Source organism: Peromyscus eremicus, chromosome 7 (assembly GCF_949786415.1).
Source record: "Peromyscus eremicus chromosome 7, PerEre_H2_v1, whole genome shotgun sequence".
NCBI classification, from domain to species: Eukaryota; Metazoa; Chordata; class Mammalia; order Rodentia; family Cricetidae; genus Peromyscus; species Peromyscus eremicus.
Genome location: NC_081422.1, coordinates 11,980,669 through 12,006,514, shown reverse-complemented (window position 1 = coordinate 12,006,514; position 25,846 = coordinate 11,980,669). Strand labels below are relative to the sequence as shown.

At 46.1% G+C, this 25,846-nt stretch overlaps 1 protein-coding gene and 1 long non-coding RNA gene across 5 annotated transcripts in view; one reads left to right on the top strand and one right to left on the bottom strand.

Moving 5' to 3' along the window:
- Positions 1-612: 612 nt before the first annotated feature.
- On the bottom strand, positions 613-1,366 carry LOC131914737 (uncharacterized). Its single transcript, XR_009380182.1, has 2 exons — positions 1,291-1,366; positions 613-732 (listed from the first exon to the last, which is right to left on the bottom strand). It is a non-coding gene; the product is annotated as an uncharacterized LOC131914737 (long non-coding RNA).
- Positions 1,367-1,373: 7 nt separating this feature from the next.
- The window catches only part of Deup1 (deuterosome assembly protein 1), a 69,507-nt gene continuing 45,034 nt past the window's right edge, over positions 1,374-25,846 (top strand). For 3 of the 4 annotated variants that reach the window (XM_059267353.1, XM_059267356.1, XM_059267357.1), the window contains exons 1-5: positions 1,374-1,576; positions 3,181-3,253; positions 17,675-17,846; positions 19,018-19,113; positions 23,048-23,179. In XM_059267353.1, coding sequence (XP_059123336.1) covers positions 3,225-3,253; positions 17,675-17,846; positions 19,018-19,113; positions 23,048-23,179 — 429 coding nt within the window. In that variant the 5' untranslated portion in view covers positions 1,374-1,576; positions 3,181-3,224. Of the gene's footprint in view, positions 1,577-1,867; positions 1,984-3,180; positions 3,254-17,674; positions 17,847-19,017; positions 19,114-23,047; positions 23,180-25,846 lie in introns of those variants that run through there. The other variant, XM_059267355.1, reaches the window with a different exon arrangement.

Below are 25,846 nucleotides of genomic sequence, written 5' to 3'. Positions count from 1 at the left end.
CTAAAAACATATCTTTCAAAACATCGCCCTAAAAGATCTAGTAACCAGTGCATCTTAAGGCATACTTGAGCCTTTGCAGGTGTTTCCTGTTGAGGAGTGGAGCTGAGTCTTCATTTCATTTGGGTCTTAACAACCACTCTGAAAAGAAAGACTTTGTTCCTATTGTTGAATTGAATGGCGGAGGGGGGGGGGGGGACAGGTCTAGTCTTCCTAAAGTCCATTAGAGTATATGTCCTCTCAGGTTTTGAAAATCCTTCCCACATCCATTCTTCTGAAAATAGGAAATCAACCATCACCTCTACAAGACCTAGACTCCTACATATAATGGACTTCTGGATATTCAAAACCATAAACCTAATTTCTGGGAAGATTTTGAAGAGCACCAAATCTGAAGTCAAGATGGCCTTGGTTCATATCTCTTTCCTTTCTGCTCTTTCTGCTCACTTTCATCTGGCGGCTCAGCTGGTGAAGGCACCTGCTACCGAAGCCTGAGGATATCAGTTCGATACCCAGGAACCAAAAGGTAGAAGGGAAGAGCAGAGTTCCACCAGTGAGCCATTCATGTGTCACCTTCCCTGACACCAACAATAAAAATAAATAAATAGCAGGGCGTGGTGGCACATTCCTTTAATCCCAGCACTCAGGAGGCAGAGGCAAGCAGATCTCTGACTTTGAGGCTAGTCTGTTCTACAGAAGCTGGTTCCAGGACAATCAGGGCTACGCAGAGAAACCCTGTCTCAAAACAATAAAAATAAATAAATAATGCAATAATGGTGATTGTGTTTCTTGTGGGGAAAAATTTCAACATAGGCAAGAATGAAGGCTATGATTAGCATTCTCAGAATAGAGATGTTTCAGGGAAAGATGAAATAACCATACTTCACTCAGTCCCTGTCAGAACAGTGTAACACTAATCAGAACTAGCATCCTGAGTTACTCCATACAAGTCATCTAAGAATCAGACAGACCTGGATGGAGGACTGTGGGTTGGATTAAAATTGACAGCCATGTCAAAGTAACAAAGTGACATGAAATATCAAAAGGAAAATGCAAACACAAGATTTTAAGACCTAGCGATCTATCTACTAGACGGTGTTCAGAAACAATTATGTTTCTAAAGTAAGTTCAGCAACATTCCCCAATTCAAGTGCTTAGAAAATTTACTTGCTGTCACACCCGTGTATGTAGGTGTGTTTTTTGTATAACAGTACGTGTATCAATGTATGCGTGTGTGTGTGTGTGTGTGTGTGTGTGTGTGTGTGTTCTGTCATATGTATACCCGGTACATACCATCACTTCCTCGGTGAAATCAACAGGGTCCGACTGAGATTCTGTCATCAATTATTGTTGGAATGTGGCTGAAAAGGGAAAGAATTTGGAATCAGTTACCGTGGGTCCAGGTTGGTTCCCCTCGTTAGAAGCTAGCTACTTACTCCCTTGTCCCCAATACATTCTGATCCACCTGACTAGAAGTTTTCCAAGGACGCGAAGCACTGTGTAAAGAGAGAGGTTCAAATGCTTCGAACCCAGTGACAGTGGAGTGAACCTCGCAGATTCCCAGCTGGAAGTCACTACGGTGAATTGAAAGGGTCTTTGCCTGGAGTTCTTTCTTTCCCGCGCCTGGTCTAGCCTGGGAGGGGGTCACAGTCCAGGGTTAGGAGCTCCAGTCTGTGCTGTGTTCCCAGGGCCGCGGGCTTTCTGGTTGGGCGGGCAGCGTCCTCCCGCGCTCCTCTCGCGCCTCCTGGTGCCGGGTGCCTGGGGGCTGCAGCAGCCGGGATAGGCGGGTCTCAGGAGGCGGGTCCGGGAGGCATTGGACTGCGGACTGCCCGCGCTAGTGCTGGGGAGTTCCCGCTGTAGAGAAACTGATGGGTGAGAGTCGGGTCGCGTCTCCATGGCAACCCGAGGGGCACCAGAGGCCAAAGGCGCTGGGCGGACGCAGCGGGCTGGACAGGACAGCTCAGACCTCTCCAGAAAGCAGCGCAGGTAACCGGCTGGCTCCGGGGACCGGGGATCCGGGACCCGGGACGCTCCCCTCGGCCGCAGCTGGCACGGGGACAGCAGGGACATGTGCTGGGCAAACTCAGGAGACAAGCTTCCATCAGAACCATGGCATGTGCCTCAATTTCCCTCTTTTATTTGTCTGTACTTTCTGATCTGATTTTGCCTCCTATTGCCTCCCATGCTGCAGTTCCAGTGGTGTGAAAACGGTGTGAATGGAGATTCTTTCTCCCTCCTTCCCTCCCTCTTCCTTCCCTCCCTTCTTCCTCCTCCTCTTCCCCCCTCTTTCTTTCTTTCTTTCTTTCTTTCTTTCTTTCTTTCTTTCTTTCTTTCTTTCTTTCTCTCTTTCTTTCTTTCTCTCTTTCTCTCTTTCTTTCTTTCCCCTTCTCTTCCTTCCTCCTCTCCTCTTCCTTCTCCTTTTCCTCTCCTCCTCTCTCTCTCGGCCCTCCTCCTCCCTTCTCAGGCATTTAATTGATTCATATAGTTCTTAAGAGGGTTTAAATTCATTTTAACACTTTGTTAATTTACCTTGCAGATTAGTCCACAGCTGGGATAATGTGTGTGTGTGTGTGTGTGTGTGTGTGTGTGTGTGTGTGCTCTCACAGGGCAGGAGAGGGCACCAGATTGCCCTAGGGTTAGAGCTGTAGGTGGTTTTGAGCCACCTGACCAGTGCAGGGGTCCTCTCTGCTCTAAGCACTATGCACTCCAACTGCTGGGCCATCTCTCCAGCCCCTGTTCTTAGACTTTCTGTCCTAAATTTCCTGCTTTATTCACTCTTTTAAAAAGTCAAGAAAGGCCAGTGAAAGAACATGTGCTCTCAAAAGCAAAGCATAGGAACTCCACTGAGACGGGAATTTTGAGGGCTTCTAGACAGCATTCCTCTAAGCAGGGATTATGAACTGACCACTTCACAAGGCAACTGACACTGAGCTGCCACTTACTTAAAGATGAATGCATGCTGGTTTCAGCCAGTACCTCATATTTCAACCAAGGGCTGAGCCGGTATTCCTGTCTGTGTGGGGACTTCAAGCCAATGAAGGCCCACCCACTTCTGTGCTTGTAGAAGCAAGAGCCTCCGTACACAGAAAACCCATACTATATAATGACTTACCAACAGCAAGAAAATCATCTTATATTAATATATGTAAGCATTTTATAAATCTAAATAATTTCCCCTCACAGATTAAAACTCAAGAAGAACAAGCCAAATGTAGACATTTCTTGGCATGGAGAACCAATCCCATACTACCCCAGGGTAAGTGGTTTAAAGCTAATATTTACTTAGTTGATCTTTATGTCCGAAACTCCTTAATGGAGTATGAGTTTTGAAATGAATTGTTACAAGAAGGATCTGCTGATCACTTTTGGTAAGTGGACTGAGGGAAATTTCAAATAACTTCTGAAGAATCTATTTGCGTGAATCTTCCTGATGCTGAGACCTTGGCTCTGCCCTTGAAGACAGCACTTTCAGTGATGCTGTGGGCATCATAGGTACAGACCCAGGCTGGCCTTCTCAGCGCTTACATGTCCACCACACACGTCCTGGCCAGCTTGCTCCTTTCTTGCTGTAATGAGTGTTTCTCTGCTCCTGTTCTTAAGATTTATCATGTTTTCTCAGCATTTAAACACAGCTCCACAATACACATGTTTCCACAGAACAGCAAGAATGGGATATTTTAGACAAAGAATGGGGTTTGGAAAACATTCATTGTGGTAGAAAATGGACCAAATTCCTTCTCACAACTGTCTGTCCTACCTCGCATCTGGCATCAGCACCATGAAGATTTCACTAGCCCCCCGGCCACTGGCTGGGGGCAGACAGCGGTACTTTAGAGCCCAGTCTTGGTTGTGACTTTTTTACTCTAGTCACAACTCTAGATGTCTCACTTCCAGTGACCTGCTCAGGCTGTGACTCTGACATCAGGTAAAGGGAAGCAAAGAAGTGTGAACAATGATGACTGTATTTTGAGCCCCGCCCCCTTACTATAGTCCTTATTCTCAACAAGAAAATAGAATATATTACAGTATAGCTGAAGCTCCTGAAACACACACACACACACACACACACACACACACACACACACACACACAGTACAGAGCCTTGAATAACATGAAAGCTCATCTCTATGTCAGACTGGGTGGGTTTATCTCTAGACCCAAAGTGATTGCTTCAGCTCCCCTCATTGTGACTGTTTACCTTCCAGCATGGCAGTGCTCTTAACGAAGGGAGGGCAGGAAAGACTTCCCTTCTAGGAGTCTGCCTAGAGATGTCAGCCCTCTACTGTGTTCATTAACATTGGCCAGAACTCAGTCTCAGTTAGTTGTAAAAAAGGCTCAGAAATGTGGTCTCCACCTGGCCAGTATATGTTCAGCTACAGTTTAGAAATTCCACACATAGTTGGTGCTGGACTTAGGATCGCTCAGCTTATAACCACGTGTATGCCTGTGTGAAGCTGTAGACATTTGGTAGGAACCATCCTCAGATTGCTAATCTGGATCTTTTTTGCAGACTAGTGATCTGTGGATTCACTCTGACAATGCTAGTGAGCTCACACTCTCAGTTAGCCGTGCAATGGTGAGGATCGACCATCACCACACCACAAAACACTAGGTGGCTGAGCTGGTGATGCTCAGCGGGTAGGCATATTTGGTGCATTTTCAACCTATGGTATTTTCAGTATATAATGGCCCTGTCCAGCCGTAGCCAACTCCACTGTAAGTTGAGGGGCATCTAAAGGGTGAAGAATGACCATTGCTGCGTCCCCAGCAGACTCTGCCCTACTGAACCTCAGAGAGATGGAGAGAAGGGAACATGGATTTACCCCCAGGATAGAATACTGGTCAGTGAGGGAGGCAGGGTTTGAATGGAAATACATCTGACTCCAATTCCTGAATTCTTTCTACCCTGGAAATGGGCGAGGGTGGCCTGCCTAGAGTCCACATCTCAGTCAAGTCAAAATGAACATATGTGGGGTCCCTGGTGTGACTGTGACACTAGGGTACAGTAAGACAGACTGGAGGCCTCAAGCCTGAGGACAGCAGATGACCTCAGCTCTGCAAATCTAAAGGCATGGCTGGTTCTCTGCGTTCATTCAAGGTAAGCTCTACTGAGTGTTAAGCCCTGAAATGCAAAGGTTATTTCAAAATAGACCTGGTCCTTAAGGAACTTAGAATTTATTGGAGAGAGTTAGATTTGTTTGGGTCCAGATAGTTACAGAGCAGAAGTTAATGAGCACACCACAGTTGTCCTGAAAGACTATCACTCATCATGGTAGACATGCGGCCAGACACTCTGTACCATGGTCTCCATAGCACAGAGACCACAGACTCTAATGCTGTTAAGGAACCAGTAAATGTGGATCGTTCTCCAGAGACTTGTTAGCAAGTTCATAAACATATTCCTCCAGCATTTTTTGAAGCAACCTGTTTTCAACAAATACTTAGCACCTACTGTGAGCTTATGTAGCTCTAAAACTGTATAAACATGCAAATATATGTATATCTATATATATATTGATATATATATATATATCAAACACTGATAAGAAGAGGAAGGTATGTGTGCAATACAAAAATTCATTTGGTTCTATGCCTTACCAAAACCAAACCAAAATAAAATCTAGTTGTGTTGGTGCCCACCCAGTTTTCTATTCTAAAAGACATCCACTTCCAATTCTCTTGGCAGGGGCTCTCTCCCAAGGCCTTTGATGTCTAACTCAGTATCTTTAAATAATGTGCTTTATCTGATTTTTCAGTTTTAGGCATTGTCTATTGACTTTTACACCTCTCTCTCTCTCTCTCTCTCTCTCTCTCTCTCTCTCACACACACACACACACACACACACACACACACACACTTTTCACTCCCCAAACCGCCTAATATGCCGTGATTTTGGTAACCTCCATAGTCTCCACGTGTCTTTATAATAGTCTTCTTATGACTTCGTAAGTCACATCCATCTTGGAGTCTGACTGTGATCATTTTTCCTTCCTGCTCAACATTTTTGCCCCCTAGAGTTAGGAATCCTGATATCACAAACTTCTGAAGTTTTCTTCTTTCTCCACTCTTTCCTTCTTTAGAAGGGGTGGGGGTGGGATTTCATCTGTAAAAAAAAAAGATGTAAACTTTATTTTAAAATAAACCTCTTTTAAACTATTTCCCCCCAAAAAAGTCTTTCTCTTTGGACCTACCCATCTTCTCAGTCCTGTGAGCTGCTTTCCTTGGGCCCCTGAACTCACTTCTTATTCAGTCCAGGACCCACCCATGATATGGTGCCATCCCCACTTGGGGTGGGTCTTCCCTCCAGAAAGCCCCTCACAGACATGCCCAGAAGCTTGCCTCCTAGGTGAGTCCAGATCCTGTCAAGTTCACAGTCAATATTAACTATTACAAGTGGCTACTTGACTCCCACAGTCCCCGCCTTTGTAGGTTTAACTTCACAGGTTAAAAATATATGCTTGCTTCATTTAGTAGGACTTGGGAAAAAAAACAAATTTTGTGGGTTCACCCCTCTTTACCCAAAGCCTCCTTTTCATCTGCTGAGTCTCCTACATTCCCTGCATTGTTTGACGAACTCCTGAGCCATTGGTCCCTTTCAGAGTCTTGTCAAAGGGTTCTCATAATCAGGATGCCACTGCACACGCCAGTAAACTCTTCTCATCTCTCGGAGGACGGAGAAAGATTGACTCTTAAAGAGAAGCTTCCCACCTGAATTCCCAAAAGCCCTTCCTGACACTGCATCATCTGTGTGTGTCTGCTTAACCCTCAAGGGTCCTTCCCCTGAGAGACACAATCACAGCTTCACTTGCTCGTTTTGTGATGAGTTAAGTATGGTTTTATTTATAGTTGTAAAAAGAAATTCTGGTTTTTCTGATCTAAGCCCCTAAAGCAGGACAATAATGAACAGTAACAGCACATTCTTTCTGTACATTGAGAATGCCTTTTGGCTGACTTCTGTGACTTTTTGTGACTTCTAGCTAGCCCAGCCCACACCTTCGTGCCTCCACACATGACTCTTCACCATCCCCCATGCCTGATCCTCATCAGAATAGGCACACATACCAAGTTCCTCTAAATTCCTGTGTCTTGGATGAAGAAATAATGAGAAAGAGATGGGGGTGGGACATCATGGCGTGTGGCATGAAGGTGGACTCTGAAGTGTTAGCTTGGGGCTGATTAGGGACAGGTTTAGTGACTGTGAAAGAAAAAACTCAGGAGGGAGGGAAGAAAGAAGTGGAGATTCCTTCAAAAGACAGATTGAGTTACTAACAATGTTAGAGAAAGATTAAGAAGCGTCTCTACACAAAACACGTATGCCTTCACTTTTTATAGGACTCTGTTGGGTGTATTAGCCACTGGTTACATTAAGGGGAAAGGGGCCTGAGTGTACAGACCTAACAGTGCACACTGGCACCACCTAGCCTGACCTGGTGTTCTTTGGGGCATAGTTTTTCAACATGTTGGAACCACCTAGAACAGCTGAGAGCTACTAGTCAGTGTGGCTGGCACAGGAGAGTTAGTGATGTGAGCAGCCCCCAGGGTTCTCGCCTCTGAAGAAAGGAGTGATCTCCTTGGACGGCAGCTAATGACAAATCATGTCCTCCTCCACCAAAGTCAAGAAGCAGAAAGAAAAAGGAAAGCTAGAAACAGAGCCAGGAAATGAGCTCAGGCAATGGTGACCAAGGACCCACAGGGCCTGAATGGAACCCAGCGACAGCAACATCTTCTCCTTACACCTCCGTGACTGGAAGAGCATCTCACATGGGGAGTGTTCTCAGTCGGGAGTGATGTCTAAGACAGGAAGAGCAGCGTAAACACCACACGCAGGGGACCAGAGAAGAGAGAGCTGAGTTCAAGATCGGGTAGAAGCAGAACGATCTGAAAAATGATGGGGTCCAGGAGAACCAGGGTGTTTAGGACACGCAGCCATGTGGCAGCAGTTCCTGACCATAGTCTGCTCAGGGATCCTCTGAGGGTCACACCTGAGACACACCTTCTAACGCTGCTTAAACTAGGCTCTGCCTTGAAGATAACAGGATTTTTGCCATTGTTCCCACAAACGCACAGTACAGCTGTCTTTGGGCTCTCCTTGCTAAGCTGTCGTATGAGGAGTGACAACAGCGTGTACAGATGACAACACATGGGAGACAGAATAGAGCCAGTGAGCCCCGTCCATGCAGATGCCGTCCAAACCTTCGCTACAACACAGTAAATCCCGTGAAAACTCTGCTAATATGTGAGAATGGAATGATGGATATTGAGGAGGTTACTGCCCCTTTTCTGTTGCTATAACAACATGCTCAAAGCTGGATGGTTTTTAATAAACAGAGGTATAGTTAGCTCAGTTTTGGAGCCTCGCCGCTGTCTCTGCTCACGGCATCTGACAGAGGTGTGCAGAAGAAAGGAAGGGGGGGGACCCAGGGGCCAGGGTTCCTCTCTTCAAGACTCAGCCCCACAGACCTAAGCAGATTCCTTAGAACTAAATCACCGCACTGTCTCCCACAAGACCAGACCTTAAGGGGCCACCTCTCTGCTTCCGCATGCTAGAAACCACACTGTCAACCTTTGGGAGATGCACTCCAGCCACACGCTGACAAGAAGGGATCATGATTCTTGGTTAGATTTTATCACTGGATACGATGAGAGGGCAGAATTCAGGGTACGGACCGGAGGTGGCACCAGTAGCACTCACTTATCAAAAGGAGAGTTTAAAGCTGGCAGCTGGGAGCAGTTATGCCGGTGTAAAGATACGGAGCAGACTGGAATGGGGGCGGGTTTGAGCAACAAGGATCGGAGTCTGTTTGCACATACGATGTTTTCAGAGTCCCCCAGCGTCCTGTGGAATTGCCAGTAGTGAACAGGATTGGACTGGATACCTGGAGTTCAGGGCTTGAGGCTGCAGAAATGCCTAGAAGTTAGCACATGCTAGCAAGAAAGGTTCATGGGAAATTTCCAGCATTCTGAAAGCAGAGTATCCCTCTAAAGTTTTATTTCTGTAAGTCTGTTGAGGCCTAGTGAGACACCCGGCCCTGCTGTCAGGTAGGAAAGGCAGAATACCTGTCCTCGGGTCACTAACAATGTCCTCAGGTCTCATCAGATGGGGATGGGGATTGTCCAGGAGCACATGAACCCAATATGAGGACAAACATTATCAGTTTCCTCAACGCTTACATGCATCCGTTTGCGAGGGCAGGGAAGTGTGTGTGCTCCCTCAAAACCACAGGGTTTCCCCTGGAGAAGAGGCCAGCACCTTCCAACTTACATTCACTCTCTGCTCCCCTCCTCCCTGTGTGCTCCCCTCCCTCCCTGTGTGTTCCCCTCCCTGTGTGCTCCCCTCCCTGTGTGCTCCCCTCCCTGTGTGCTCCCCTCCCTGTGTGCTCCCCTCCCTGTGTGCTCCTCTCCCTGTGTGCTCCCCTCCCTGTGTGCTCCCCTCCCTGTGTGCTCCCCTCCCTGTGTGCTCCCCTCCCTCCCTGTGTGCTCCCTCCCTCCCTGTGTGCTCCCCTCTCTCCCTGTGTGCTCCCCTCCCTCTCTGTGTGCTCCCCTCCCTCCCTGTGTGCTCCCCTCCCTCCCTGTGTGCTCCCTTCCCTGTGTGCTCCCCTCCCTCCCTGTCTGCTCTCCCCACTCCCCATCTGCTCCCCTCCCTCCCTGTGTGCTCCCCTCCCTCCCTGTGTGCTCCCCTCCATCCCTGTGTGCTCCCCCCACCCCCCATCTGCTCCCCTCCCTGTGTGCTCCCCTCCCTCCCTGTGTGCTCCCCCCACCCTCCATCTGCTCCCTTCCCTCCCTGTCTGCTCCCCTCCCTCCCTGTGTGCTCCCCTCCCTGTGTGCTCCCCTCCCTCCCTGTGTGCTCCCCTCCCTCCCTGTGTGCTCCCCCCACTCCCCATCTGCTCCCCTCCCTGTGTGCTCCCCTCCCTCCCTGTGTGCTCCCCCCACCCCCCATCTGCTCCCCTCCCTGTGTGCTCCCCTCCCTCCCTGTGTGCTCCCCTCCCTCCCTGTGTGCTCCCCCCACTCCCCATCTGCTCCCCTCCCTCCCTGTGTGCTCCCCTCCCTGTGTGCTCCCCTCCCTCCCTGTGTGCTCCCCCCACCCCCCATCTGCTCTCCTCCCTGTCTGTTCACTGAGAGGTTTCTCACAATGTGAAAAGTTATTACAGAGCCTATCTGTGATGTGTCCATTTTAACCTAACATCCCACTTTCAGAGGAAAGAAAAGAGGATATTTTAGATTTCCATGTCAGTGGCGGGGCTGGGGTACTGTAGAGCTTTTCATCTGTTAGGGGCTCCCTGTCCCTCAGGTCAAAGTCTTTAGAACAGCCCTTATTCATGTGCCCCTTCTTTAGAACGAGGGGTTTGTAACACCTCCACATCCATTAAGCTTCTTGCAAGTGAAGAGGAGGACTGGGTAGGACATGAGGCTCCATCACACGCAGGCAGGGAAAATAGACATTGACTACTGCTAACTCAGCACACTCCCAGGACGATGGTAAATATGTGTTTAGATGGCAGGGAGAGTGCCTGAGGAAAAGCATGTCCGTGAATCAGTAATTAATATTGAGGAAGGGAACCACGAAGCTCTGACCTGTAGGACTGCAAAGAACAGCACTTCCATCGTCCTGCTGAAGGGGAGCCACGCTGACCACTGTGAGCATGGGACTGGGTCAGGCAGGTCCTGGTCACCTCCAGAGCCCCTTTGCCTACATCTGTGTCTCCATGTGCTGCAGTGTCTGCTGTGAGCCACCGTGGAAAGGTCGAATGCATGCAGTCGCCTGTCAGCTCAGGGAAATGAGTACGTAATTCAGAATGAGTTTTCTTAAGAGATTGTGACAAAGGTAAGGTCTCCTGAGAGACCTTGCTCTCGTTGGAAACTCATTTTCAGATGATTCTATGTCTCCTAAAGGAACATGCTCTTTCCCTGTCTCCATCCTCCCTGATGACCTCCCTTTTCCTATGATGAGCTCCCTTTTCTTTCTCCCAAGCTCCAGACCCGTGTTTGGTGCAATACTTCGCTGCCTCCGCAGTACCGCACTGATGCAATTATTACTGATGTGCTCTCTTCACTTTCACAGCTGCCTTGGTTTAGATGATGTCACAAGGCCAGCACAGCTGGGCCGACGCTGCCCGGCTGTCTTTTTAAGAACATAGATAGACATGGTGGCTCAAGCCTGTAGTCCCAGGATTCAGGAGGCTGAGACAAAATGGTTTCTGTCATTTGAGGCCAGCCTGAGCTATGTCCTGAGTTCTGGGCCAGCCTGAGAAACAGAGTGAGATACAGTCAAACAAATAACAACACAAAGGAACCGAAACAGAAGCCTGCATTTCAAAGCCCTGTGAGGGGAGAATCCACCAGCTGCTGCATCACCCTGGTCACTTGAGGATAATTCCATGTGTCTTCTATGGACTCCATTTTTATTTCTCAGTTCTGTATTCACAAATGACATTTTCATATATTCAGAAGGTACAATGTGAAGGTTTGAGTCATGTACATACACGGTAGAGTGAGCAAGGCCAGGTGATTAGTGCTGTCACTTTAAAACTCTATTGTTTCTTATTGACACACACATTGATTAGTCTGTCCTAAACACGTTGAGATGTGTGGTGTTTACCATTGATCATATTCACTGTGCTGCTCCACACAGCACCAGAACTTACTCCTGCCAACAGTTCCCTGTCTCTTTCTCATCCCCTCTCCCTCCACCCCGTCTGGTAATGGTCATGCTGTCAAGATCTATGAGATCAGCTGTTCCAAGTCTACATGAGTGGGTGGGTATCTGTCTGTCTGTCTGTGAGGATGCACTTCACTTCATAAATGTCCTCTATCTCCATCCATGCTGTCTAGATGTCAGGACTGCACAGGTTTTAGGTCTGAATAGTATTCCACTGTGTCTTTGTGCCACATTCTCTTTGCCATCTGCTGGGCTGGTAGACGTTAGGTTTGGGTCTGTGTTTTGGCTCTTGTAGATAGTAATAAAGTTGAGTTGTGGGTCCCTTTTCAATATGCAGATTGAATCTGCTTCAGGTATAAAACCTGCAGTGGGATTGCTGGATCATATTGTAGTTCTACTCTGATTTTTAGAAATCCGTGATGGCCACATTAATGACATTCCCACCAACACTGCATGAAGGTTCCTCTTGTCACAGCCTATCACTTGTTCTTTTCCTTTTGATAATAGCTATTCCTATTGTGGTGAGACCCAAGTAGACATTCTCACTGTGATAAGACCCCAAGTAGACATTCTCACTGTGGTGAGACCCCCAAGTAGACATTCTCACTGTGGTGAGACCCCAAGTAGACATTCTCACTGTGGTGAGACCCCCAAGTAGACATTCTCACTGTGATAAGACCCCAAGTAGACATTCTCACTGTGGTGAAACCTACGCATATACAAAGCAACCTTGAGCAGAAAGAATAAGAGAGGAGTCATTGTACCTCAGAACACACTAAAACCCAGTCTCCGATGCAGCATGGCATCAACATAAAGACGGATACACCCTCACCCAGCCTTGATGGGAGGGTTTGTACCTACCTTATTGTAACTTGTTATGCCATGTTTATTTGATATCGCTGGGAGGTCTGCTCTTTTTTTTTTTTTTTTTGAAGGAAAATGGAAGAGGAGTAGATCTGGGGGAGAAAGGAGTGGGGGAGGGAGGCTGCGGTCAGGATGTAAAGTATGAGAGAAGAATTTTTAAAAAAAGAAAAAGAAAAAGAAAAGAAACACACAGAGACCAATGAAGCATCACAAAGCCCAGAAATGACCCCATGAATTTACAGCCAATTGAATTTTTTAAATTATTATTTTATTTTATAATTAATTTAATTTTACATATCAGCCACGGATTCCCCTGTCCTTCCTCCTCCCACCCCCCAGCCTCCCACCCCCCAATCTGCCCCCCATTCCCACCTCCTCCAAGGCAAGGTCTTCCCTGGGGATTCAGCTCAGCCTGGTACACTCAGTTGAGGCAGGTCCAGTCCCCTCCTCCCTATACCAAGGCTGAGCAAAGTGTCTCAGCATAGGCCCTAGGTTCCAAAAAGCCAGCTCATGCACTAAGGACAGGTCCTGGTCCCACCTCATGGAGGCCTCCTAAACAGTTCAGGCTAATCAACTGTCTCACTTATCCAGAGGGCCTGATCCAGTTCCGTGGGGGCTCCTCAGCTATTGGTTCACAGTTCATGTGTTTCCACTAGTTGCTAGAACACAGAGAAAGGATAATCTTTTCAATAAACTGCTGGGAAAACTGGATATCTATATAGAAGAAAGAATCTACACTCTTACCAGATACAAACAAGCTCTAAAAGGATTAAAGTCTGAAATGTGAGACCCAAAACTAGGAAACTACTAGAAAAAGGCATAGGAAAAAAATCTGGGGGACCTTGACTTTGGCAGATATAGATAGATAGATAGATAGATAGATAGATAGATAGATAGATAGATAGACAGATAAATAGATAGATAGAGATAACCCTAGAAACATAGAAAACCAAAACAAAAGTTAACAGATTACATTCCATCCAACTAAATAGTTTCTTCCTAGCAAATGAAGCAATCAGCGGAAGAACACAGATCCGAGTGACAGAGTGCAGGCAGCCAGTAGACCACAGATGACAGCCAACAGAACATGCAAATGTATCTGCAAATTACTTATCTGACAAGAGGTTAATATCCAGAATACACAAGAAACTCAGACAATGTAGTGTCAGAACTCAGACAAGATGGCTGGAAAATTGGCTTAGGCCCATACCTTCACTGTAAACACAACTTCCTCTTCACCCCTGCCCCAGGCCCGCAGCTGACCCCTGCTGACCCTGCTACCATGATTTCATAACTGTCCTCTTCTCTCTCCTCCCGATGTCATATCCTGACGTTTAATCCCAGACTATTCCATCATCATGAAGGCCTCGTGCCCTCTCCCTTCTGGCTCCTCATGTCAAGGCTGAAGGGTCTGGCCTGAGCGCAGAGCCCTCTCTAGTGAGTTGTGCCCACAGGTAAACCCAAAGGTCAAGACTGAGTTTGCGCCTTACGCAGACACATCCCACCCAGTCTCCAAATCCGATGACCCTAAGAGCTTCTTTTTATTCCATTTTGGCTCCTCAATCAACTCTTCTAAAATTGAGATATAATACCTACTTAGGGGACATTGGAAGGACCAGGAGAGGAAGTGGAGAAAGACCCTTAACACAGCGTAGCTGGGGTGTGACTGAAGGGAGAAATGAGGGTGTGAGGAACACTCATGCCAGACTGCATGGAGGAGACCAGACCACCACCTTCACTTCTGGTTTTTTTTTTTTTTTTTTTGGTTTTTCGAGACAGGGTTTCTCTGTGTAGCTTTGCGCCTTTCCTGGAACTCACTTGGTAGCCCAGGCTGACCTCGAACTCACAGAGATCTGCCTGGCTCTGCCTCCCGAGTGCTGGGATTAAAGGCGTGCACCACCACCGCCCGGCTCACTTTTGTTTTAAAGTTTACCGAAACTGCAGTTTTAAAAACCACGCTGCTTTTCTCACCAAATGCATTTTCCTACCTTTCTGCTTCACATGCAGCACATGCACACTCCCTCCCTCCTCTGTCAGCAGCAAGCCATAGCCACGCCACCAGGGATGAGGGGAAGTTTGGGAATCCTCAAAGCTCCCCGTCATGATACACCTCCTCCAGCCACGAGTCTATGGAAGCCATTCGCCATCAAGCCACCGAAGGAAGGACATTTCTTTGGCCTCATGGTTTGAAGGGATTCAGTCCACCATAATGGGGAGACAGTGTGGCTGGGTATCTTGCGTCTCTCTGTAGCGGGAAGCAGAGAGATGAACGCCAGGGCTCAGTGGGCTTCCTTGGTCGCCTCCCCCCTTTCACTCCACCTGGTCAACCGCCTTGTCTTTAAAGGTAGCTCTTCCCTCCTCAGCTGAACTTCTCTGATGATACCCTCACAGAGTCATGCAGAGCTAGGTTTTCTAGGTGATTCTAAAGTCTAGTCAAGTTGACAATGAAGGCTGAACATCACATGAGCATCTGCAGATTCAAGGAAGAGCAGACTGTGGAAAAGCCTGTAGGAGAGGAAAGACTTTGGGTTTGCTGTGGTTGAGGGCTCTTGGCACGGAGAGGTTAGAGAGAGGATAACTAGATGTGAGGCATCCTAGGGGATTGGTTTGGATAACATATTTATCCTTCTCTAGTTGTTTCTGAGGTGGAAAGGGGAACAAAAATCAAGGACGCTCAGTAACCATGTTCTGTCATCTGGTGACACCTGCAACCTTGGTAGTTTGGCTTTCTGAGCTGGCTGGTACAGCAGATGCAGGTCAGAGTCTGCTGTCATGTGGTCTGGCCACCATTCACTTGAATATCCAGATAGCTGATGTGAAATGTTGAGAAGACAGGGTACAACCAGAACTGTACCCCCCACATGACCGACTCAGTACTGTGTGGTCATAAGTGTTGAGAGTCCTGAATGACTTCAGGATCAAGTCAGGACTAGGGAGTGGGAGAGAAGTCACTGTGAAAACAGAACACTTCTTGCTAACACGATATCATCTCAGAGAGTGGCAGTTACTTGTTTAGAGGAGACCTCAGACCTATGCTGGGTGACTTCTTTGCAGTGGTTTTTCAAAATAGATCACAAACTGTAGGAATCACTAGATACTTTTGTTACTGACACAGAATCATATCAAAGGCCCACTAAATCTGAGCGTTGCTGTGTATGATAGACGACTCTTTTAAAAAATATTTGTGGAAGGAGTGTGCATGCTGGACCAATAGGTGAGTTAGATGACCTCTGTGTGTGATTTCTTCTGCTCTGTGAGTCATGTATTCTAGCTTATTATACTGTAGTCATAGCCAGGAAACAAGCCATTCATTTGTTTATTTAACAATATCAATGGGGTAGATTCTTTTATTCCAGAGTCAATGTTGGGCCAGTATGTGAATTCCACTGGCTTGTTGTATTCCTATATGCCAAAGAAATGTCAATGAAAAAGCTCTTTTATCACCACAGAGGTGTATTGAGCACTTGCAACTCACCATGTCCTGGAGCACTTTCCACATGAGGGAGCACTTTCCACATGAGGGAGCACTTCCCACATGAGGGAGCACTTACCACATGGTGGAATACTATCTACATGCTAGAGTACTCACCATATGCTGGAGCGTTCCCTCTGTGCTGGCGTGTTGCTCTGGCTTGTGGTGAGACAGTGATGAGCAAGACTAACAGCTCTTTCTTTCTCAGAGCCTATACTAACAGAAAGAAAAGAATCTTATTTACACTAAGGAGTAATATAAGTAGTTATGAAAAGACAGTGTGAAAAGGAAACACTATGGTTCTGTTCTTCTCCACATCGTGACTCCAGTTCAGTTACTCAGGCTCTCTACAGAAGAATTGGCATACTTCCTTTCCTTAGGTTTAAGTTTTAAATAAAAATTGAAAAAGCCTTTGGGCCTTAGTCTGGTACTAACATGAGAAGGCTTCAGAACAACACTTTGTACTTGGCCCCTCTCTAACGTCAAGGCTGGTGAATGTCCTGGATAAACTAGAGACACAGCACTGTGCAGACTGTGCTGGGCAATTGGGGAAACACAGGATTTGGGAGGTTACCATGGTTAGTACCATAGATTTTAAGTCAGTTCTTATCGAAAGGACCTGTTTTCATTTCATAGTACAAGGACTTCACAGTGGGAAGCTGAGGCCTGTGTCTGACCCTTCCGCAGATGAACTGTGTGACCGTGGACCTGACTGATGTCCCAGGATGTCTCTGTCAAACCTCCTTGAGTTATGACAGACATCTGTGTGTGTCATTTTCAATTGTTGGATCCCTAAGCACTTAGCATTTGTTCAGAATTACCATATCCCCTAGAATTAGCATATTCTAAAAAGACTGTGCTTGTTAAATTTGGTTTGGCTTCAGTTTGGGTTTTGTGGGGGTTTTGTGTGTGTGTTGTTTGGTTTGTTGGCTTTTTGTTTTTCAGTTTTTGTTTGTTTGTTTGTTTGTTTGTTTGTTTTTGTTTTTAAGATAAGTGTCTGAAACTCTTATATAGCCCGACTGACTGCCTGGGAATCCTTTTACTCTGCTTCCTGAGTGCTAGGATTACAAGTGGGTAACAAGATTTTTTTCTTTTTAGCTAAGTATAAATGTACTGTGCTGGCTAGTCTTACATCACCTTGACACAAGCTAGAGTCATCTGAAAGGAAGGAACCTGAACTGAGATCCTCCGTAAGATCTGGCTGTAGGGCATTTTCTTAGTTAGAGATTGATAGGGTGGGCCTAGGCCATTGAGGGTGGGGCCACCCCTGGGCTGGTGGTCCTGGGTTCTATAAGAAAGCAGGCTGAGCAAGCTGGTAAGCAGCAGCCCCCCCCCCCCATGGCCTCTGCATCAGCTCCCACCTCCAGGTTCCTGCCCTGCTTGAGTTCCTGTCCCAACTTCCTTCACTGATGGACTACAATGTGGAAGTGTAAGCCAAATAACCCCTTTCCTCCCCAGCTTGCGTTTTGGTCATGGTGTTTCATCGAAGCTATAGAAATCCTGACTAAGACAGGAGCTATCATCTCTGAAGTTACCTTTTTATTTAAGGGATTAACGTGCAGCTTTGAGGCTTCTTCCTACTTGACCCATTTGAGGAAGCCATGCAGCTGCAGAGAGTGAGGCAGGAATCCCTCCTGCCCCATCTTAGTCTTCTGAAACTATCTCACTTTTCCGCATTCACCAGGGCTTCTCCTTGTGAAGCGGAGCTTCAAGAACTGATGGAACAAATTGACATCCTGGTGAGCAACAAGAAGTTGGACTGGGAAAGAAAGATGCGGGCTCTAGAGACGCGGTTAGACCTTCGGGATCAAGAGTTGGCCAATGCACAGACTTGCTTGGACCAGAAAGGACAGGAGGTACTGAGCACACATGTCACCAAAGTGTTCACGCGTCCAACTCGCTTGTCACTTACAATCCTGTCAGCACATTTGGTGTTAAATGTATGCTATCGAATCGATGCAGAGACTAAATCAGGTATTTACTGATGGAGACACTCACTACGTCAGTGCTGCCAATAAATGTAAGCAGACATTTAAGGTACATGTGAAGTAAGAGTGTTTGGAAACAAAGGTAAAAATGCGTTGGCTCCTCTAGGAGCTCTGCCATAGAGACCAAAGCTGTCTTTGTTCAGGAGAGGTCATGAGCGTTGACTGCTTCTGATCTGCGAGAAAATGTTTTGTGAACAAGCATATCAAAAGAGTTAATTGCCAAAGGAGAGTGCATTTGGTGAAAGTGTATGTGTGCACGTGCATGTGTGTTCTCATGTGTTTGTGGGTATGGGTGGGTGTGTATGGGTGTGTGGGGGTATGTTCTCCTATGTACATGGGAAAGCTCTCCAGTCAGGAATCACACGTCATCACAGAAGTTTTCACGAGCCACTCTCTGCCTCTGTGGACTTCTACATGGCACTTGGTGTTTGCAAAGCCAAGGGCGTTGGTGTTTCACAGGTGGGCGTGGCTCTGGTTTCCATTGGCAGGTCCATTGGTCCTGGCATAGGCAAGGACCTGCAGTGACACAGGTGTGTAATAAGTACGTGTCTCGTCTGCATTGAAAGAGAATCATTCAAATCCTTAACAAGTGCTCTTAGACGTGTTTATTTTCTCATTAATATGTTAGTTCTTATAAAATGTGACAATCATCCATAGACCACCAACCAGACTGGTAAGAAGTGGAACCTAACCAAAAGAAAATCCTTTGGTTACATTAGCAGAAGTTTTACATGATAACGGCCTCCCAAAACAGATCATACAGAGTGAATTCTAAATTTTAATTTAAATTGCAGCAGTGCCAAGGATCTCTTGATAAACACACTTCCATGCTGTCCTAATACATGGCCGGTGGACCGGCTAGAGACATTTGGTGTCTGTGAATTCAGTTATTAGCAGCTATTTTAAGAACTGCAGGACAAATGTTTACTCCTGGCTCAGTGCAGCAGCTTAACTTGGATTGCACTTCTCCTTTGCACATTTTCTGATCTTCTAAGGTAAAATTCAGAAAAAGCTAATTTAAAGTTTGTTCTTAATGCAGGTGGGGTTACTTCGACAGAAGCTGGATAGTCTAGAAAAATGTAATTTAGTAATGACTCAGAACTATGAAGGACAGCTACAGACCCTAAAAGCTCAAGTAAGAGAACCTGTTAAGTGTAATGTTACATACTTTGATACATGTTTTGACTGATAAAAGTGTTAACTTTAAAAAGAAAATGTTTTGTATATAAGCAAATGTTCTTGCGTCTTAATTGCATGTTTGTCTCTGGCTTTCGTTATCTTCTGTGTCCTGATTTGTCTCCCTGACGAGGCTGTCACCTCGGATACCATCTGCACTGCCTTCGTTGTGACAGGACGCTAGACAGATAACTTTCTGTCTCTCCAGGGGCAGTTTTTTAATGGTTATTAGTTATGAGAACAACAAAAAACAAAATTCTCTCCTGTTTCTGGGGATAGGGTTTTTTCCACAGCAGCCTAAAATATGGGTGCTTGCTACTATGAAGTGAGCAGCTGAAAGAACCAAGTTGGGCTTGCTACTGATGGGCTGTTCATAAATGGCAGTGCCTCTGCATATGCCATAGAGGGGTGCCAGTTTCTTTGTCCCCCATCACTGCAGCTCCCCACTAGGCTTGCCTCAAAGTCTTGTCTCCTACCATAGATACCTCTTAGGGCAGGTGTCGGCATCACAGGCCCAGCAGCTGCTGAGGTCCTTAACCTAGTAAAGGAGTCAGTAGGGAATGTGGTGGGATTGTGAACTCCAACCACCAACGTTTCTTGGAAAGCAAAGATTTCATATGTAATAACCTAGTTAAGGGGGCCTGGAGTATTCAGTGTTCCTCCTTAAGTGCCTTTTCTAGAAAGGGGATTCAACTATTAAAAATGGAATGGGAAACATTTGAAGCCATTACTTAACTGCTATTACAAAATATTTCAGACTAGCTAAGTCTACATTTTGCCTGCAATTCAGGCGTCTGCCACTAGAAGGCAGCTTGTACTATGAAGCTGCATACAGTTTTCTGAGCTGAGACCAGAAGTATCTAAAACTTGATGCAATCAGTCTTGGCTTTTTTTTCCTCCTACAAAAATAGTAACACAAATCTGAATTCACTCTTACAGTCCAGTGTGGGTATGTCTGATACTTCTGGAGAGCTAGACCAGCTGTGTGTTTCTCTATCCTCCTAAGCACAGTTGAAAGCCCTGGACGTTGTAAGACAGCCTGTGAACTTGTTGGAAAGTAGGGAGAACAGGCCAGTTGCTTAGGGGCCTTGAGAGCCAACACAGTGCATTGGTGAGCTCACTGGGATTTGTTTTAGCATCATCACACAGCTCAGACATAGTAATGGGTGCAGACAGACAAACAGTGGCAGAGCCCAAAGGAAATCCTGTCGTCTATAGCAGAAAGACCAAGAAAGTAGAAAAACTACCAACACAAAAACTCTCAAAAATAGCCAAGTACCACAGAAATATAACTATGACCCTGGCCCAGCAACAACACTGAGTAGGAAACCTAGATTTCCACCCTCTCCCAGACAGAACCCCTGCCCAGGCTGCCTGCCTGAGTGGTGTCAAGAAGACCAAATGTGGAGCCTGGATTTCTACAGCTGCCTTGTAGCAGGTCATAAGACACTCCACCCCCGCTGCGGAGAGTAGTGTCAGAGGAAGCCTCTTAAAGCAGCAGCAAGGTGAAGATTCACCTCATCGCATCCCACACGGCATCGCTGAAGTCTGTATGCAGTAATCGGTACCCATGCCCCCAGTCAAGTGCAGGCAGCATCCTCAGAACTCCCCTTCCTCCCAGCTGCAAGGAGGAGCATTTGCCCTGGTACCTGGACTTCCACTGGCGCCCAGCAGGAGCCATGGCCTTCCATCTTCCCTGCTCCAACATAGTCAGAAGACAGTGTTGAGACATAGTGTCCCCAAATTTCCAGGTTCCTACAGAGAATCACTCACAGTAACAAAACCAGATTTCAGTGTAAAGGAGAATACAGGATCAGCAGATGCCGATGACACCATTAGAATAATCTGACTAGGACTTTGAAGCGATGGTCATGCACATGATGCAATGAATATTTGCAAACATGCTTGAAATTGATAAAAATTATAACATTCTAGCCAGGTAGTGGTGGCACATGCCTTTAATCCCAGCACTCTGGAGGCAGAGGCAGTCAGATCTCTGTGAGTTCAAAGCCAGCCTGGTCTACAGAGCGAGTTCCAGGACAGACAATGCTGCACAAAGAAACACTGTCTCAAAACACACACACACACACACACACACACACACACACACACACACACTCACACACACACACACCATTCTAGCAAAGAAGTTAAAATATTGAAAATAATTATAAACTTTATAATTGAAAACTAGAATAATCAAACTGAAATTTTCAATGGAGGGTCTCAGAAGCAGAATGGAGAATACAAGAGGTAAGGAACACTAAAGGGGCACAGACCTGAGGGACATGGAGCTTCACAACAAACCATTAAAATCCCAGGAGAGAAGAAAAAGAGGATAAGGGTGGACAAAATGCCCCCAAATTTGACCAAAGTGTCACCAAGCTGAGTGGAACCTCAAACAGGATAAACCCAAAGAAAGAAACAGTGAACAACCTCAGAAGCATTTGAAAGAAACAAGTCTTAAAGAGGGGAAAAGCAGCTCGGGTAGCAGCGACCTCTCATGGCAGGGGCAGAAGGGTCACAAGTGCCGAGAGAGCAGAACTGTCTGGGATTCCGTCCAAAGAAAATATCCTTCAGGAGTGATGGGGAAACCAAGGCACAGTCAGAGGGGGAAACACTCAAGCCTCTGTTAGTGGTCACGTTACCTTAACACAATGGCTACCGGAAGTTCTTTACAGGCACCAGGAAGACATCTGGTGTAAAATCCTGGGTCCCTGGCCACAGGCTTTCCTTCTGCTCTCGAGTTTTGCTAATTGTTTGATTTAAAAATTTGTAAATGTCTAATGTAGTTTCCAGTGTATGTAGCAAAAATATGTAATTTTTTTGTTTATAATCGAGTCAGGATGAAAAGAAAATAAGGATCCTACATTTGAACTAGAGAAATATCAGATACCTGCAGACCGCAGCAAGCTGTGTGTATTTAACCTGATGCTCGGAGGAATGGCTGAAAAAGATGTGAAAAGACACACTCAAAACTATCTACAACTCACAGTGCAGCCTTAAAAATACCCCCGTGAGCCATGGGAAGACAAGAAAGTAAAACCAAACTATAAGCTAGAGGAAGCCAGAAAACAAAACACAAGAAGCCAAGCTTAAGTTGAGCATATCCATAATTATATTAAACAAAAATGACCTAACCACACAAATTAAAGAGTGCCAGATATGTAAAAACAGGACCCAGCTCAACGAGCTGTTCAGAGAATTCCCTTCAAATATGATTATACAGGGAGGTTGAAAGTAAAAAGAAAAGACAAAACTACAGCATGCAGTGTTTAAGAAGTGAAAGCGGGTGTGCCGCCATGATTCAGCGGAGGAGATTAGCCCTTCAACAAACACAGGGACTGCTCAAGAACACGGCCCCTGAGTCTGTCAGCAACGGCTTAGCTACCTCCGGAGCTAGTTCAACACAAAGATAGTCAGTGGGTACAATGAACAGACTCTGAAATCTCCTCAGATGCTATGATATGATGCTATAGACGTACGTGAAAGTATGAGCCGGCTGTTAGACCAACTGAGTTGTTGAGATTAAAGTTGTCAACACAAGATGGCATTAAGTAAAAGTAAGGAAAATTGTGGGTTTTTTTTTTTTTTTTTTAGACTGTCAGCTTTGCTGCCTACGAACACTTAACACAAAACTGAACAAAACATTTATCAAGTGAGTCATGGGCTCACCGCACAGTTAATGAAGGCCCAGATTCATGTGCACAGAGTAGAATCACACTCGGCCTCAGTAACTGAGTGTTAATAGCAGGTTCCATCCTCACTAATTGGAACATTTAAGTTTGACTGCACTTTCTAATCATGACTTAACGTTTTCAAAGAGCTGCGCGACAAAGAAATGTTATGAAGGCCAGCTGTAAGTAACTGGTACTATTTCGTATCATTTGCAGTTTTCTAAGCTAACCAATAACTTTGAGAAACTGAGATTACACCAGATGAAGCAAAACCAAGTTCACCGAAAGGAAGCCCCCAGCAAAGAAGAAATACCCTTTGAGCTGAGCAGTTTGAACCAGAAGTTAGAGGTGAGCACACATCGCCATTTGTGTTCTGAAGGTGGTTTACTGGAGGCGTGGGCTCGGTGTCCAGGCACGTGGCACTCAGTATGGTCTCTCAGTGCACCTTCCTCTTCAGGAACTTGGTGAATTCAAAAATGACTATGATTTATAAGACACACACACACACACACACACACACACACACACACACACACACACACACTGGGAAAGCTAAGAAGAATACAAGTACAAAGGCTGCAGCTGTTGAGTGAAACTGAAGGGCACCCTGGGGTCAGTTAAATCGAATACCTACTAAATCTTTTAATGACCATTTAACTATTAGTGTACTAAATCTCAGTGAACCTCAAGCCTGTTTTCAGAACAGGGCCTGAAGGCCCAGGGATTTCTGTTTTGTTTTCTCTTCTGTAAAGGCCTAATTCCAGTCCTTTTAAATTGTGCCATGTCACTGAGAACTTCTAAAATCCATCTCTGAAAAGGTTCCGTATGCTGCCAGGACCTTTATTCCCATCCTTTTAACACCACAGCTTTAGAAAACACGAACCAGCTCTTTCTTCCTGTGCTCTTGAGAACCCTTGTGGAAAATCCGGAAGGGATGGTGTCTCCGTGAGCCCCTGACATCTGGCTTGCTGGGGCTCCAGCACAACTTAGGGGTCACTTTCTCCTTAACCCCTGTGTTACCCTATTCAGTTTCTTTCATTTTCCTCAGGTCCTAAGCCGAGCAACCCATCCCTAGCCAACAGTCTCATTTTCTCCTACTCATGAGCTCAGGACCATCCTGCATCTCCGAGGGACCAAGGTCAGAGACAGTTTAGGGATCTTCGGCCTCTCTCGTCCTTGTCATGCTCCAGCTGGATCTGCCTTTGACCTTCTTCCTGTCTCCTTGTCTTCAGACATCACCACCTTACTCTGCTCTTTTTTTCTAACTCCTGCTCCAAAATCTCTGTAAAAAGCAGAGAGAATCGCAGTTGGAGATCACAGCCACGGAACTAGCCGGTGTGGTAGAAGGCCCGGGGCTTACCTTCAAGGCTCCACAGATTCCCCACCTTGCTGGATAAGATAGAGTTCTTCAGATATAAAGCCACTGTCACCCAGTGAAGGGCACTCAGGAAATCCTGACACCTGCTCCCTGCCTCTCAAATGGTGTGACTGGCCTCTCGAGGCGTCAGACACAGGCTCTGGAGAACTCGCCCCTCTTGACATGAAGGTCAGAACACCCACTGTCCATCTAGTTGGTTCTTTGTGGGCTGATGGAGGGGAACCACATTCATACACTTGTTTCTGACAACACGCATCCTCGTGAATATGTTTATACTTATGCAAGAGTTTTAAGTAAACACAGTATAACTTGAATGATTATAAGCATGCAACATAGCTGTTTTTCTTCAGCCATCTGGAAATAGCATGCAGGAGGATGGCTGTTCTTGTTTTCAAGCATGTAGCATGTTCTCCATTAGGACAAGCACATTCAACGCTATAGTAGTGTCCCTAGGGACAGTGTGTGTGTGCAGTCGGAGAGCATCATGGTTTATTACCCAGAGCATCCCCTATGTTGCTCATGGATTCACTCTATGACATTTAACCCATGTTAGCCTCAGACGTTCCATCTTTGATCAGTAAATTAGGCCGGTGGGGCTGGGGGACAGTTCAGTCAATAAAGTGCTTGTCTCACACACACAAGGACCTGAGTTCAAGTGCCGGACTCTATGTCTGGAAGCTGGGCATGGAGGTGCATACCTGTAACCCAGCACTAAGGAGCCTGAAACAGATCCCTGGGCACACTGGCCAGCCAGCTTAGCCTAGTCACTAAGTTCCAGGCCAAGTGAGACACACAGTCAAAAAACAAAGTGGACAGCTTTGAGGGATGACACCTGAGGCTGCCCTTTGACCTCCAAATGCATGAGTTCAGAAAGTCCCCTTAGAATACTTCAACAGATATGAGCAAGAAATGAGACAGAACGTTAATGTGGGTAAAGATCACATGGTTTTGGTTATTCTCCACTTTTATGTAAGTATGAAAAAATTCCTAATAAGAAGTTAAGGTCATTTTGTGATTTGTAGTCTCACTGATACATCACGTGGCACTGTTACTCAGGGTTCAGAAGAAGGGCTCTTTTAAACAACAACCAAAAAGTAACACCCAGGTATCACCAGAAATACGCATTTTTATGATCATGACCCACTCTCAACCTAAGTGGCTCAGAGATGGCTTTGTAGTCTTAAGAACTCCCCCTGGAGGGCTGGGTGACTCTCCTAACCTTGAAAGCCATACCTCTGATTAATGAAGGAACCTGGACTGTATCAGTACCCACTGATAGGTCAGTAACACCGTCTAGCCATCCTAGACCTCATCGATGCCTGTTTTAGCCCTTATGAGCTAAGTTAATGGTACTGCCTCCCCATAAAGCATTCTGGGGGAATATTTAAGATTATTTGTGGATGTTAAGTAGGTGATGATAAGCATATTTATTATCTAAAAGATATTTTCTAAACTGGGCATATGGGTCATACCTCTAATCTCAGCACTTTCGAGGCGAAGGCAGAAGGATCTTGAGTTCAAGGCCATCTTGGGCTGAACATTGAGATGCTATCTGAAACATTCAAAAGAGGAAAACACATTTACTGTTTAAGCCAATCTTATTCCAATTTTTGCTATTTTTCCCCAAAGAGTTCTTT